We start from the raw sequence: 17222 nt of genomic DNA, 5'->3' as shown, positions 1-17222 counted from the left end.
ACAGCATTATTCATCATAGCCAAGATGTGGAAACGTCTTACGTGTCCATTGACATACGCACAGGCAAAGAAACAGGACACACACGTGGGAATATTGGCCATAAGAAAGAAGGCAATCCTGCCATTTGCAACAACATGGATGGACCTTGAGGACAATATGCTAAGTGAAATAAAACAGACAGAAGCAAATACTATATAATAGATCTAAAGTAAAAATCTTAAGAACCGAACTCACAGAACAGATTGGTGGTTGCCAGTGGTAGGGGTGGGATGGGAGAAATGATGAAGATGGTCAAAAGGTACAAACTTCCAGTTTTGAGATGAGTAAGTTCTAGGGAATGTAATATACAGCATGGGAACTATAGTTAATACTGTATCACACAGCTGAAAGTTGCTAAGACAGTAGATCTGGAAAGTTCTCATCACAAAAAAATAAAACTGCGACTATGTGAGGTGATGGATGTTAACTAAACTTACTGTGGTAATCATTTTGTAATATATACATATATCAAATCATTATGTTCTATACCTTAAACTTACACAATGTGATTTGTGTGGATTATATGTCAATAAAATAGGGTGGGGAAGCTAGCAGTCCAGGTGGATAGCGTCAAACATCCACAAGTCAGTTAGCTATCACTTTAAAATTTTTGTGGTCATGTTTTATTTAATAAGGAAGTGATAACTAATGCTTGAGAAAATAAAACAGAAATAGTAATTAATAATGATACATGAAGCCCTGACTCAGGATAAGTAGGAGAAAATATCCTATTTTTCCTAGTGCTTGATCTCTAAGCCCCTCTTTGCAAACCATGCAACTCTAAGACCAATGACACTCTGATGAAATAGTAAAGGAGTTGACCTTTGTCACTTGTCCCTTCCCTAGAATACTGAAAATGGTTAAATGTTAAGATGGGAAAGGGCTGCTCTGTATAGGGGAGGGAGGTCACAGCCCATCGGCTGCAGCATCAGCAAATGGGAGCATGGCTGGGAGCCAGGCGAGTGCTCAAACTGTTAAAATACCTGAGTTGAGCAGGCGGTAGTAAACTAGGGAGAAATTTGCTAAGCCCATTAATGGTAATCAGAAGAAGACAACCGAGGATGACTGTAATCAAAGTATAGTGATTGTTACAAAGAGTTTTACATTAAGAATTCGAGGTACAGCATTAGTTTAAGGACAGAGTGAATCTTTAACAACCGGGCCATTCGATTCAGTAAGTACTGATCACCATTATGCATCACATACTCTTCAAAACCATCGGGATCCAAATTCGGATCACACAATTTCCCTGCCAAGAGGACACTCACTGTTTTGCACAGCGAAGATACACATTCACTGTGACTCACTGTGGTTAATTAGCTGCTTAAGATGCCGTGGGAACACAAAGGAAAGAGCATGGGGAAGTCCTCGCAGAGGAATGGCATTTGAGCAGGACCTGAAATTTCATCAAGCAGAAGAGGATGAGGAACCAGACCCTCCCAGGTGACAGGTTAGCATAAGCGAAGGCAGGAAGATGTCATGGTACAATGGGCGGAGCCAGAACATAGGATGCTTGGGGCAACAGAGCTAATAACACAGGTCGTGCCAGACCATGAGGGTCTTGAACCCCATGCTATGAAGTCTGAACTCAAATTACAGTTGGCCAGGGGCCACTGATAGATTGTTTCACATTTATGTTACTGTGTTAAAATACACACAACAAAACTTACCATGAATACAGGTTTGGCAAAAGTAGGTTTCAGTTGCGAGTGTGTAAAACAGAGTTTATTCCACATGAACAATGTAAATCTACTTTTACCCAGCCCCGTATATTCAGTAATGTTGTGCAACCACACCACTATCCAGTTCCAAAATCTTTCATCACTCAAAAAAAAAAAAAAAACAAAACCAAAACCTATAAACATATAGCAATCATTCCTCCTCCTTTCCCCTTAGCCCCTGGCAACCACTAACCTGCTTTCTGTCTCTGCAGATTTGTCCATTCTGAATATTTCATATAAGTGGAATCGTATAATCTGTGACCTTCTGTGTTTGGTTTCTTTCACTTAACACAGTGTTTTCAGGATTCATCTGTGCTGTGGCACACATCAGTACTTAATTCCTTTTAGTGGCTGAATACTATCCCACTGCACAGATACACATTTTGTTTACCCATTCATCCGTGGATGGACACTTGGGTGTTCCCTCCTTCTGACTACAGTGACTAGTGCTGCTATGAACGCTGGTGTACAAGTCTGTTTGAACACTTGCTATCAACTCTTTTGTGGGCCCTGGAGTGAAGCTGCTGGGTTATATGGTAGGTAATTCTTTGCTCCACTTATTGTGAAACTACCAAAACTACTGATGGTTCTTAAGCCAAGAAATGGCACATTGGGTCGATATTTTAGATAAGGAACATGTGGCTTGGAAGGAGAGAACAGATGGAGAAACGAGTGAAGGCAGGAAGGCCACCCAGAAGGCTATTGCCCCAGGCCAGATGAGAGAGCAGAAAGCTTTAATCCACAGAAGTGACCACACAAATGAAGAGGATAGATTCAAAGTACATTTCCGAGGCAGAATAGCAATAATTGATGAGCAGTTACAAGAGAGGATTGAAGAAAACACTATTCATAGTTCCACGTTATAATGAGTGAGATACTGAGCTCCAAAAAGAAGGCGTCATGTCTTAGTCATCCTCACATTCCAGTGCTTAGCAAAGAACCTGGTGGATTAACAAAGAACAGCTTCAGTGCCTGGCTGAATAATCATGTCAGCCACTATTCACAAGCAAAAACTGATAAATAATGGCTGTAAGTATGAGGGTGGGGTTTAAGATGACCCTTCCCTGTTTGAGACAGAGAATGGAAAGTGATCAGTTTGATGAAACAGGGAACAGTGTGGGGTGGGGGAGAGGCGGGGAGACTGGTGGAAACGTGAGGGTAGGGGATGTCCAATAGATAAGTAGAAATTCAGAGCTAAACCTTGGGGAAAAGATAGGAACACAAGACAGTATTTTGACATAGACTGTTTATAGCTTTAGTCATTAAAAATCTCATTTAAACATCTACCTTCATAAATCAACTCAAAATTCCATAACACAATGGCATAAATATCTTCCTAAGAAGAAGTGGAAAAAATGAGAGTAAAAACTATGGTGTAGGTTGTGGTTTAATCTAAATTATGCCCACATCTAGGATTCAGGCAGGGCACTCAGTTCACAGACACTTGCTTTCCTAAGATGATCTGTACGAAGAGAAGAGGCTTTGACTAGAAGTTTCAGTAAAAGGAGGTCAAACTAACCTGGGTATGAGAACAGCATGACGCCTCTTTTTAGGCAAACAGACTGAATGACTCAGCTGTAAAATGTACTGGTAAAGTGCCACTTTTGAGTCAAAGAGACCATGTGTGCATAAGATAGGTTGTGAAAAATTGTGTCATTGGCTCCAATCCTTCACCTTTCCCTAATTCCACACCCTTTTGCCATGAACTTGGTAATGCCCTCCTACTAACAGACATTATGTCCTATCCTCAACTCTGAACTCAGCCATGGAACATGGTTTGGTCAATGGGATATTGCCTAATGTGTTCCCAACGGAAGCTTGAAAAGCTTTCATTTGCATGAGACATGCCACGGCCAGCTTAGGGGCAGATGAAAGATTCATGGAGCAGAGCCAAGTCATCACCCCAGTTGCTCCAGTGGAGAACAGCCTAGATCAGCCAACAGCCAGCCAACTCCAAGACACTGAGTGAGCCTAGCCAAGATCAGCAGAGCCCTCCACTCCCCTATGCATTAGTAAAAGTTTAGTGTTGTGCACTGATTTTTGGGGATTGTGCAGTATGCAATATTATTTTAGTAATGGTTAACTGATACAGGGTTCTTTGCCACAGTTCTTTGTTGACTCAACACTAGGAAGACTTCAGGAAATACAGAGCCCTTCTGAGGGGCTTAGCCAACATGGGGAGACAGTCCCACTCTCGCAGGCATCATAGATGATGTTTTAAAAACATTAATAATCAGACTTCAAAGAGAAATTATTTCCTTGTACAAAAGACTTCACACATACTAGAGAAATTAATGACCCTGTGACCCTTACAAGGTTTCAGAAGGATCTGGGGTACTATCTTATCTGGACCAATATTGTTCAAATTACAGGTTGCCATTCATTAGTATACGAAGACATCGATTTAATGAATCTTGACTGGCACATTTTGTTGGAAAAAGAACAGGATAGAATAAAAAAGCATCAGAGCACATGACAGATAATAAAGATAAGCATTATTACCTGACACATTTTTTTTCAGGTGTCGGGGAAAGCGGGAAGATTGATATAAAGAGAGAGGAGAAAAGATGACATAATATAAAACTATTTCTTTAGGTAATGGTCAAAAAAGAGTTGAAAGCCACAAATTGAGAGAAGGTAGCTGAACACCACTGCACACCTTACCAAACTCAGCACCCGAGCCAACCCAGGAGCAACGAGGAGGAGACAAACAGCAGAGAGTGAAGGACTCAGCAAGCCCAAGCCACGAGTGGGACAGCAGCAGCTTCACTCACGTTCTAGGATTGTAAAAACCCCTTCGTCGATTTCATCTCATGTGAGTCTCGTAACAGTCCCAAGATGATGAAATCGAGGTTCCCAGAGGTCAAGTGCCCCATGTGAAGGCAACACAGTAAGCGGCAGAGCCAGGGAGAGAAGTCAGGTCTTTGGTCTCCTGTTGGGCATTCTCACTAAAATCTTCACCGGTTCCAACACATCCTTGGGATCTTTCAACACGTGACACACTCTGTGTCTTCACCTGTTTCCAAAATCCAAATTAAACACCCTCTGGATATACTCACTAATAGTGTTTTTTTTTTCTATTTATCTTTTGCTTTTCAATTACAATTTACTTTCAGTGTTATTTTGTATTAGTGTCAGGTGGACAACATCGTGGTCAGACAGCCGTAACTTTAAAAAGTGTTCCACCAATATTTCCAGTACCCACCTGGCACCATATGTAGTTATTACCATATTACTGACTATAGCCCTGGCCAGTGTGGCTCAGTTGGGTTGGAGCAAGGACCCATAAACCTAAAGGTTGCAGATTCTTCCCCTGGTCGGGGCACATATCCAGGTTTCAGGTTCGATCCCCAGTAAAAGTAGCTACACGAGACAAATAATGGAGTCTCTTTCTCTCCTTCTCTTTCTCTCTCTCTTCCCCCTCCCTCTCCCTCTCTTCCTCTCTCTCTAAAAGCAGTGAAATACGTTCCTTGGCTGAGGATAAGAAAACAGCAATTGTTGGTTGCTAATAGAGTTTTTGTTTATCTGGGACAAGTTGATGCTGCATGTCGCTGTTCTCGGTACTGGAGCCCTGGGCCCACAGCCCTGCCCCCTCCCCTGGCCAGGAGGACCCGACTGCACCCCTCCTTGCAGGGCACTAGCTCCATCCCTCCCACCCACCCCCCAGCTGCCACAGCCATGGGACCGAGGTGCATCCCAGCCCCAGGAGCCCACCTCTGCTGGTCCCACCCTAGTCCCTGGCCAGTGGCAAGGTCACCCATGCCCAGCAACACCTGTGCTGAAATACTTCATTTGACTGAATTTTCCTTTCCTGTATGATCATTCAATAGCTGTTTCATCCACTCACCTGCTCACGTAAAGAAAGGAGCCCTGTTTCGGTCCCCTCAGTGTGCCCAGCACCTTCTGTAGTGCTTGACACATAGTAGGCACTCAAACAGCTGTTTAATAAATGAGCATGAATGAGCACAGGGAAAAAGTGGAGCCAACTCTCCCAATTCCTCACTTACAACCATAAATCAGTGGTCTCCTTACTTCCCAGAAAAAGATGGACTATCTACACTTTCCAAACACAGACCCTCATAAATAGACAACTGGGTGAATGGCCATCAGAAGGGTGTCACTCAGCCCTTTAGTTCTCCTCAGCTGAACAGAACTACAAGCTAAGCCTGAATCTGGGAGCTCAGAAAATCTGCCCGGATACTGGACCTCCTTCTCCACAGAACTCCAAGCCCTGATCCTCTACTTAGTCTTGGCTTTCACAATGATATACAAGTCAGCTGCTGTCCACAGACCCACTGGATGAACTCTGATGAACCACACCTCCAAAGTCCTAACCTACTTCAACTCAGCACACTACTAAACAATCAACTTGTCATCAACTCCCCATGCTGACATCAGTTCATGGAGACCTACCACACTGTGGCTTGAGAACTCCACCGCATTCTCTGACCCATCNACTGGGTGAATGGCCATCAGAAGGGTGTCACTCAGCCCTTTAGTTCTCCTCAGCTGAACAGAACTGCAAGCTAAGCCTGAATCTGGGAGCTCAGAAAATCTGCCCGGATACTGGACCTCCTTCTCCACAGAACTCCAAGCCCTGATCCTCTACTTGGTCTTGGCTTTCACAATGATATACAAGTCAGCTGCCGTCCACAGACCCACTGGATGAACTATGATGAACCACACCTCCAAAGTCCTAACCTACTTCAACTCAGCACACTACTAAACAATCAACTTGTCATCAACTCCCCATGCTGACATCAGTTCATGGAGACCTACCACACTGTGGCTTGAGAACTCCACCGCATTCTCTGACCCATCTTCCCGTGGATCCTTTCAATCACTTCATTGCAATCAGCTGATGCAGTGGATGCTGCCAGGGGCCATCTAATGCCCCACTGCCCCCTGGCTGCAGTGAGTGTTGGTTCCCATGGCTCTCAGCTGAGTCTCTCTCTGAGGCCTTGCCCTCAAAGGCAATTTCTCAAGGTTACACTCCTCCCCCACAACAGGCAACGAGGAGAGGGTACAAAAGCCCAGTTGTGGGACAATTTTAAAGGGCTGTTTTCCCTACATGACTTCCCTACATGATTAGCCAAGGCCTCTGTGCATCATCACAGCCCCAATCCTCCATGTGGCCAATCCCTTCCTCCTCCCCCACACACATGCGCATTTAGACACACTGGTCCCACAGGCTCCCCAATAAACTTCTTACATGTCCAGCTCTGCTCAGAATGTTTCCAAAAGAACCCAAACTAAGAAAATAAAGCTCCCTCTGAAGTCAATAACCACAGCTGTAGGGTTTTTAATTTGATCTTTAGTACTTAAACAATGTATATGAAAAAGTTACAGCCCTTGTACTTCACAGGTCAATAAATTTTTTATAACAAAATATAAGTATCCCTTCCTTTTACAACTGGGGGTAAAACACATATCTTTATGGAGTGCCTTCACAGCATCTGCCTGTTGGTAACCACACATTCTTTGGTATAGGGAGCTTTTTGAAAATGCAAAATCTCACCCACCTGCCCCCTGCCACACTACTGAATGAGGAGCTCCAGTTGAACAAGATCTCGGGGGGACTGGTATTCACATTAAAGTCTGAGAAGCCCTGGTTCAGGATTACATGAACCTCAATAAAGGAAGCAAATTCCACCAACGTTGGGGGGGCTCTGTCTGGGGCACAGCCCATTCTCTGTCTCACTGCCTCACTAATAAACTCACTTTCACCTCTATGCTGGCTCACATCTGAAATCTTATCTGTGAGAAGCCAAGAATCCACAGTGAGCCCCAGATCCTTGGGCTCCCACATCAGCCCCACCTCCCCTCATTCACTCCCTTTCAGCCACACTGGTTGTACTTTCATTTCTCATACTCATTTCTCCTTCCTACCAGAGGTCCTTTACATGCTGCTACAACTGTCCGCACACTCCTTTCTCTGCATTTGCCTTTATAAAAATAAAATAAAACAGATGAGTGGATGAAACAATGATGGGACATTTACACAATGGAATAACATTTGGCTGTAAAAAAGAAGAAAATTTTACCTTTTGTAACAGTATGGATGGACCTGGAGAACATTATGCTAGATAAAATAAGCTAGTTAGAGAAAGACAAGTGCCATATGATTTCACTCATATGTGGAATCTAATGAACAAACTGAACTAACAAGGAAAATGGGCACAGGCTCATAGATGGAGAACAGGCTGACAGCTAGTGGTGGGTGGGGGTGAGAGAAAGGCTAGGGGGTGGAGGGTTTGAGCAAAAAGAAAAAAGGACTCCCGGGCATGCACAACAGTGTGGTGATAGCCAGAGGGAGAGAGGGGGGAAAGGAGGACTAAAAGCTAATAGAAAAATACAATAAAGATTAAAAACTAATAAAATAGGCCCTAGCTGGTGTAGCTCAGTGGATTGAGCGCGGGCCTGCGAACCAGAGGATCGCGGTTCGATTCCCAGTCAGGGCACATGCCTGGGTTGTAGTCCAGTTCCCTGAAGGCCAACTCCCAGCAGGGGACGCACAAAAGACAACCATACATTGATGTTTCTCTCCCTCTCTTTCCCCTCTAAAGATAAATAAATAAAATCTTAAAAAAAAACACTAATAAAATAATAAAATAATGTTTGAGAAGCACTGGTCTAAACTACAAAGCTTCGGTACCATATTTGACCTTGGAGATACTGGGGGTACCCGCTCACTCACATTCCACATCCATTCATCATCGAGGCCTATGGAAGCTATCTCCAAAGTGTCCCTTTGGGACTGTCTTGCTCAATCCCAGTTCAGGCCTTGTTATCTGTTGAGAACCACACTTTGAGTAGCAAGAGTTTAGGTGACCAGGTAAATGGATGACTTCATTGAAGCATCGTTATACTTTTTGATTCTCCAATATATCATTCTTGCAAATCAGATTGAATATATATTGCAATCATGTTTTTCAGTTTCTTATATCAGAAATCCTCAAGGAACTTCAGACTGCATCATTCAATTGACTTTGTCCTCATATGCCATTAATCATTCCTGCATTCACTGATTTCAGTTTTCTAAAACTAAATAACCACAATGCACGAAGAAGAAATTAACAGAGATGTACCAGAATCAGGATGAAATGATGGGACAGAGCCCTGAATTCTGAAAAGACAATATAGCCAAATGTAGAACAAGAGGAAAATAGGAAACTTGAATAAAGTTCAGTGACTTACTTATCTTAGCCAATGCTCTCATCAAGTGAACATTTTCAATGATCTTCTTAGTTCTAAAGTGATCCCCAACAAAATCAGATTTTCTCAGAGACGTGGCATAACATGATGGTTAAGATTCTGGGCTTGTTTGCAAATGTTATTTAATCACAGAATGCCAAAAATAAATGCAATGCCAGAGTAATAGCCCCAGAGAACTCAACTATCCTAAGCAATAATATGTCCATGGGTAATGCATTCAGTGTTCGACCTTGAATGTGAAAAACACACTTACCCGAGGCTGCTCTGGAATCAATCAGCCTTTGGACACCGTCCCGCTGATTGGAACACCAGTCCCTCACCTGACCAACCTCTACTCAAAAGCCTGCCCTTCCACTGTGATGTCTCCTACGCAGTCAGTATTCTAGAAAACCACAAATCACCTTCCAAAGTGCCAGGATGAGTGGTTCACTTGTTATAACTTCTTAAGTTAAGTAGGTTAACCACCACACAAACCTTAGGAAATTTATTCCAAGATTGAAATTGAAATACTGCTTCAAGAATATTTAGACAAAAAAAAAAACAGAGAAAGAAGTGGGCAGATACCCATTCCATTTTTTAAAAATCATATAAAATGTTCAATTAAAACCAGAGAAAGCAGAAAAAAAGAGGGAGAAAAAAACAAATAGCAAACAAATGCAACGAATAGAAAGCTGTTACAAACATGGCAGATATTAATCCAACTATAGCAATAACCATTTTAAATGTTAATGTAAATGTTCTAACTCCATCAATAAAAGACTGTCCAAGAGGACAAAAACACAAAGAACTTTATGTTGTCTACAAGAAACCCACTCTAAATATAAGGGTTTAGAAACTGTGTCTAATTTACACGTGCCCTGCCTTTTCAGCCTTAGACTGACCGGGAACAAGTATGCCAGTGGGGGCAGGTCAGTGAGCATCTCGGGGTATTACTCAAAGGGAGCACGCCATCTCCCAGCTGGGTCAGCTTGCTCTCATCTCCTGCTCGCATCAGCAGCTCAAGTTGCAGGGTCCCCTTTTGTGGCACCCTCCCTTTGAAATTTAAACCCCCCCTGTTCCCTTCAGCATGAATTGTGAATGTACCTGATCACAATTTGTTGAAAGAAATTTGTGCTATTAAATGAGTACCCCTTGTAGGTACTCGACACCTCAGGCAAATTGATACCATCACCACAGAGCATCATATCTCAGGTTTTCAGAGCTTGCACATATAGAAGCACCTGTAAGGCCAACGAAGTCCCTAGGAACTGTCAATGAACATACTCCATCCCGTGACAAGACACAGTACTCCCGCTCAGACTATCGGCACATGGGGAAAGCCCAGATTCTCAGAAAATGACCACTGATCTGGAATAGAGAACAGTCACTTCACATCTCCCTTCCCTTTCACAAATGAGGAACATGTTTAGAATCCATAAGGAATGTTTGGAATCTGTTACTGTTCTCCTTCTCAAACTCGATTCTACCAGGAGACCACTGGGGGGTGGGAGGGAAAGTGGTGAGAGACAGGAGACTGGGAAAGGAGGGCAACAGGCAAAAACGATGGGTTCTCACTTACTCCTGTGTAGGGAGATGCAGGGAGATTACCACTGGTCTTGAACACAGAGAAGCTGTGATTTACAACAGAATTTCAGAGGACTGGACCCTGGGAGCCAGTGCACAAGTAGCAAAGGTGCTGCCTGTATCTTCAGGGAGAAAAACCTCCCTCTTTGGAGAGAAATTCACTCCAGGATTTTGACTAAGGTATTTTTTGCAAATGCCCCCTGTTATATATTGGGTAAAACTCATTATAACCAGCTAACCCATTCTCAATGATCAGACTACCAGATCACCCCCACTAAACAGAGATCCAGAGAACAGGACTGGACCTGGTGTTAATCAGTGGCTCTCAGCTGGGGGTGATCCCCCCACCCCTGAACATTTGGCAATGTCTGGGGATATTTTTGCTTCTCATAACTGGCATTCAGTTGGTAGAGGCCAGAGATGCTACAATGTACAGGAGAGCCCCCATGGCAAAAATTACTCAGCCCAAAATGTCAAGAGTGCCAAGTTTGAGAAACCGGTATAAGTTTGAAAGAGAAAAAGGCCCAGGTACAGAATGAGATGCAATATAGGGCAAGTTAGAGGACTGGAGAAATGTGAAAAAAGGGAAATTCAAAAGTGCTAAGGACATGCTGTTTCAAGGACAGCCCCAGGGGAGACGGCAGAGCCCTGAGAAGGCCATGAAGGCAGAGTCCACTGCAAGGTCAAGGTACAGCACGTAGGAAGAGAAACTCAAAGGGAAGCAGCAGCACTAAGAACGAATGATGAATGGGACAATGAGTTAGGCACCCATCACATGCACTGCATTTCTGGCCTCTACCCAGTAGATGCCTGTAATACTCCCTGCCCAGTTGTAACAACCAAAAATATCTCCGGCCATTGTCAGATGTTCCCGGAGAAACTACATCATTTCTGGTTGAAAACAATTCTTCCAGAGGCATCTTTTTAAATTAAATATATAAATATATTTTCTCTCATCTTCTTAATCTTAGTCCTGTCCTCTAGTTCCAGTTCCTACTTTTCTAAAATAGGCTTCTTTCCTAAAATAGGCTTTTTGATCATTTTTTAAGTCTATGTGCACTGGGTACACTCTCCCAGTCTTTTTCCCAAACTATTATTATGCTGACCTCTCTCTTCAGTGACCATTGAGCTGGACCTGGAATTCTGCATTGACTGCTTTCCCTCCAGGGCGCTGAAGACAGCAATGCTCTGTCTTTGGGCTCTTGTCATTACCGTCAGAAAGTCTATCCTCAGTTTGTTTCTCATCTGCAGGCCATCTTTGCCCCTCACGTTGTTTCTAAGATTTTTTTCTTTGTTTTTTGCTTACTCACCATAATATAGTGTGAGTAATATGTTTATATGTGAATTTATTTTTATTTCCTCTTCATTGTTTCATAATCAAAGGATTTGCATTTCTCTTCAATTTTGGAAAATTCTCAGACATTGGCTCTTTTATTTGGTTCTTTCCCACCACCTCCCTCTCTCTCTTTCTATTTTCTAATCCAGAACAGCATTTTTAATCAATGTATGTTAGAATTTCTCATTCTGTCTTCTATATTTCAATCCCTTCCCTTCTTATTTTTCTAGCTCCTATCTCTCTAAAGTGCATTTGGGGTACTTTCTGCAAATGTACCTTCCATGCCTAGTTCTCCCTTCAACTGTGTCTAATCTTCAGTTTAAGTGGTCATAGAAAACATACTTTCTAATGTTTGGTTGTATACGGACCAAACAAACACACAATTAAGACACCAATCTCAACCCAAGAACTGTACATCTAGTAGACTAACCAGACATATGAAAAGAATATAATGTTGCAGGACAGTGAGAGCAGAATTCAAGATGTCTGTAGGACTTACCAACAGAATAGAAAGACTATGCCGAGGGGAAAAGGAAAAAAATCATAGAGGAAGTCACTTCTTAACTAGGTTTGAAATTTTTACCGGAGATATAAAGAAGAGCATCTAAGTGGATGGCACAGCATATGCCAAATCATCAATCTTTAGGGAACAGTAAAGAATTAACTGTAACTACTGTGTGGATGCATCTGTAGAGGTTGGTGAGAGATGCGAGTGAGCAAGGTCCTCATGCACCACATATGAAGTGTTTACACTGCATTCTCCTGGCAATGGGGAAGCAACAGCACTGGTCAAGGAGGCGTAGGTAGGAGAAAGCAGGCATAGAGGGAGGAAGGAAGGAAGGAAGGGAGGGAGGGAGGGAGGGAGCGAGATAGACATGAACTTGAGAAAGCTAACCCTGTGGACATGGAAGAAATTAAGATGTAGGGAGGCTGGTTACAAGACAACTGCACTAATCTAAGGAGAGGTAATGCGAACTTGGGCTGAGATAGTATCGGTGGGACTGGAAAGGAGACTCTGAATCGGAGACATTTCTAAGATGGCCCACAGAGGGTTAGGCATAAAGACACCAGTTTTTGGATTGGCAATCTGAATGGGCAGTGAGACCATTAAACAGTGAGAAACTGAACTTCTGAAGCAACCAGAAAAAAAGTTCCACTCAGGGAACACAAGTTTTGAAAGGTATGGGATACATGCAGGCCGAAAAGTCTGGTAGGCAGCTACAAGTACGTCTTTAAAGCTTGTCAAGTAGGGAGGTACTGCTTTGGAGTCACCGGATGAAGCGAGTAACTGCGTGCAAAATGAATGGCAGTGACTGAGAATCAGCGGGTGGTGGGGAGCGACCAAAACGTCAGTCGTGTCATGGTGACGACGTGACTTGTGAAGCCTGGTCATCGAAAATTGTGTCAAATCTACACAGAATATCTGAGATGGAGGCAGTTTCCAAACTTTCCTCTGACGGTTCTTTCAAATTTATCGTCTTTTAATTGAAAAAATAATTTGGTAATATATTTTGCACTCAACATATTTTATTAAAATATTTTACTGTTATAATTTCATAATACCATATTTTAATACTACATTATTAGTATTCTACTAGTATAGCAATTAAAAACTTTAATAATAAAAATGTGTGTATGACAATCTAACAAGAATCATCTCAGTACTTATTACACTGAATTAAAATACTTGACTTACTTATCTGCCCCCTCTTGTAGATTCTGACCACCTTAGGGTGCTGCCTTACTCAGTTTTCTATTCTGGGGATTTATCACAGCACATGGCACAGAGTAAGAACTTCGTATGTATTGGATGCATGGATGGATGCATGGGTGAGTATGAATAGATGAACTGAGCAAGCTCAAAACTGGAGACCATTTTTCCTACTTAACCTGCTACAACTTATATACTGACTAAAACATTGGGTAAGTTCTTAAACATAAGCAAACTCAATCAACAAATAATTATATAGTTATTTTGTGCCTGTAACTTATCAGCTCCTCCACATCAGATCTGCAGTTTATGTAGAAGAAAGACAGCTTGGAAATATGAAGGGATATATGTGCAGCAAAGTCTGGAATTTGTAGGATATTCTGATACACTTGCACAGAGGTTTCTTCAAACTAGTGATATAAATATATATGGAGAATAAAATTAACTTAAAAAAACAAAAAGAAAAAATGAAACTGGAAGCTTTCACACAAAAATACATATTGAGATCAATAAATCCCTATAAGACATCAAATAAATGTAATAACTGACCTACATAAAATCATAATTGAGACTTACAGAAGCTATATTAGTATCTTAATTTTTTTATAATAAAATATGACACACCTGTGTCATGTATCTTTAAATGTTCAGGCTTACTTTGTAAGTATGTGAATAATAATAATAATAATAATAATGTCGCTTGCTTGGGAAAATTCAGTATTTTATTGCCAGTGGAAAGTTCCAAGGAATGAAGGGAATTATGGGCTTTTCATTTGTCTTTGGAAACCTACAAATTAAAAATAGAAACCTCTTCCAAAAGTCAGACTACAGGACCTGTGCAAAGAAAAAAGCCAACCCAATGGGAAATCCGGTGAGACATTAATCTGCCGTTCCACACGCTCCTTTGTCAAGAAATGTCATAACCTTTCAGCTAGCCGGGCCAGAGGCAGCACTTTCTCAACTTGAGACTTTAGGAAGCTTTTAAAGTAAGCAGAGGCAGTTTTCCTTCGTGATAACAAAGCCCAGGAGATTTCAAACTTGCATGTGGAAAAATGTTCCCATCCTCGATCATGCTGTTTCTACTCTCAAACTTATCTTCCACAAGGACAACCAGAAAAGCGGGCAGTTTTGCCATGACAGAGCTGATGGCATGGAAATGGCCCCCAGTGTTCTACAGTCTCCATCTTTTGCATTTCCATCCAGCCATTCAACCACAGACACTTTGGGGCAGTGACAGGGGGCGGTCCCCCAGTGTGAGTATGGACACCTCAGAAATCAAAGTCCCCAGAGGGACAGCTTGGAACATGCAGACTGCTAAAGCTCACTGTGTTCCATGGACAGAGCATCCCCTGGGGTGGAGCCCAGGAATATTCATTGTTAAATTCAAACAGAGTCTGCAATCTGCTGTTTTAGAGATTGCTTTTGATCTGAAGCTTCTGCAACACCAGCATCTCACCTCTAGGTGGCAGCATCTGTGAATTGTTGAGTGACACTGTAATGTGGAACGTCAATATTCAAAGACTGACTTTCAGAACAGGAATTTCAGGTTGGATTTGAGTGACTGAACCATATCCCTAAATCCTATTGCTACATAAGAGAAACGTGGCAGAGTAGATTTTACATAATTTAAACCTCCAACTCAGACTTTTTATTATGAACACAATAGGTAAAATTTTCTGTAATCCATTTAGAGTGTAAGTAAATTATAAATTTTAAGGCAAGATGTTATAAGCAGTTTTCTTGCCTTGTTTGCTTAAATCATACCTCCCAAGGATAACACACATCAGCAGTCAGCAAACACTTTCTGCCAAGGGCCTGAGAGGAAATATTTAAGTGTTTACAGGACAGATGGTCTATGTCACAATTATTCAATTCTGCTGTTGTCACCCGAAAGCAACCATAGACAACACATATGTATATGAATGAGTGTGGCTATGTTGCAATAAAAATTTATATATGAATACTAAAATCTGAATTTCATAAAACTTTCTTGCGTCTCAAAATAGTATTACTTCCTTAATTTTTTTCACTGTATGGACTAAACGTTTGTGTCACCCCCCAAAATTCATATATTGAAATCCTAATGGTGGATGTGATGGTAGTGGGGCCCCAGGGAGATGCTTAAGTCATAACAATGAGGCCCTCATGCATGGAATGAATGTTCTTACAAACGAAACCCCGCAGGGCTCCCTTATCCCTCAGCTGTGTGAGGGACCAGTGGGCTCTCATCCATCCAGCCATGTGGGCCCCTGACCTTGAACTCCAGCACTGTGAGAAATAAATTTGTATTGTTTATAAACTACTGGCCTGTGGTGTTTTGTTACAGCAACCTGAGTAGCCTGAGACACCAATCATTTCTAAAAAGTAAAAGCTATTCTTAGTTCTTGCACCAAACTCAGCAGGCCAGGTCTGGCATCACTGGCGTTCATGCGCCCCCCCGACACAGGTCCAGCTGGTGGAACAATGCGAACTGGTAGTAACTGAGGTATTCAAAATGGTTTTTCAATGACTTTTTTGAATTTAAGAGTTTAGTACAAGACAGATGCCTTGTCATGAAATAGAGGATTAAAGAAAATTAAACAAACCAATACAAAGTCACACGACAAAACTTGGAATTCTGATGCAGGGTTGATTTCCAGATGGTCATTTTACCAAACGGTACTAGCTCAAATACAGGCTTAGGCCAAGGATCTACACACACATCCAACCTTCCTTCTGGTGCAGCCAAGCTATTATACGGGGGAGGGGAGGAGGGGCATTACGGGAGCCTATGACATCACACGAGCAGAAACACAGATGCAATGTGGTCAGTAGGCAACTGGGTGAACCTTAAATAGACGGAGACCTGAATCTCCAACAGGAAGCCAGCTATTCCTACCTGTTGTGTCTTGACTCAGGGTTTCCTGGCTGCTGCTACTGTAAGAAGGCACTGGAGTGATGGACAGAGAGGCTGGGCAGGACAAAGGGGTGGCCAGCTCAGTCTTGCAGGTGAGGGTCTGGTGATACACGGGGATGCCTGCATCTTTGGAGACGAAGAGAGGCAGATCTGACGGGAGGGTAGGTCTGCCTTGAGCATAAGGATTTTTCCAGTGGGTGAGCCCAATCGCAACAGGCCCAGAAACGTCATAACCTAGAGAGACAAACACATTAGGTCAGGAGCAGCAATAGAAGCCTTACACTACAGAGCTTTTTATCAGTGAGTCAAATCAAACAGCACTTGAGATAAGGATCAATGTACTTTACAAATAGGCAGGCTAAAATCATCTTATTGGCAGACCTTGTTCCCTTATTTGACTTACGTTTCTTTGTACATACTACGTGCAAAGAACGTACTTGCTAGGGGCCCAGTCGGTCCCACTAAGGAGCTCAGAGTCTAGTAAGGACAGTTCGTGGGGAAACAGGCCCCACTCCCGAACAATTCTCTGAATAACTTTTCACTGAAGAGTCTTGGTTGACCAGAATGCACAAGGGAAGAGAAACTTTAGAACAGGCCGACTGGGTTGTTTGAACCTTTCTTAGCAGGTGACCTTCCTAAAAGGTGACTAACTGGAATGCAGCGGAAGTGACTGGATCTTTCTTGAGCAAGAGCTCTGGGGGTTCTGGAGAGATTCGGCAGGAACACAAAGTCTCGGTGTTC

At 42.5% G+C, this 17222-nt stretch overlaps 1 protein-coding gene across 5 annotated transcripts in view; it reads right to left on the bottom strand.

The window, feature by feature from the left end:
* The window catches only part of ANO4 (anoctamin 4), a 347220-nt gene that overhangs the window by 311612 nt on the left and 18386 nt on the right, over positions 1-17222 (bottom strand). For all 5 annotated transcript variants that reach the window (XM_037068229.1, XM_037068233.1, XM_037068231.1 and 2 more), the window contains exon 3: positions 16464-16715. In XM_037068229.1, coding sequence (XP_036924124.1) covers positions 16464-16715 — 252 coding nt within the window. The remainder of the gene's footprint in view (positions 1-16463; positions 16716-17222) is intronic.

The sequence above is a fragment of the Sturnira hondurensis genome, unplaced genomic scaffold (genome assembly GCF_014824575.4).
Source record: "Sturnira hondurensis isolate 20B ecotype Veracruz unplaced genomic scaffold, ASM1482457v3 Scaffold0017436, whole genome shotgun sequence".
In the NCBI taxonomy this organism is placed as follows: Eukaryota; Metazoa; Chordata; class Mammalia; order Chiroptera; family Phyllostomidae; genus Sturnira; species Sturnira hondurensis.
This window is presented reverse-complemented; position numbering and strand designations above follow the sequence as displayed.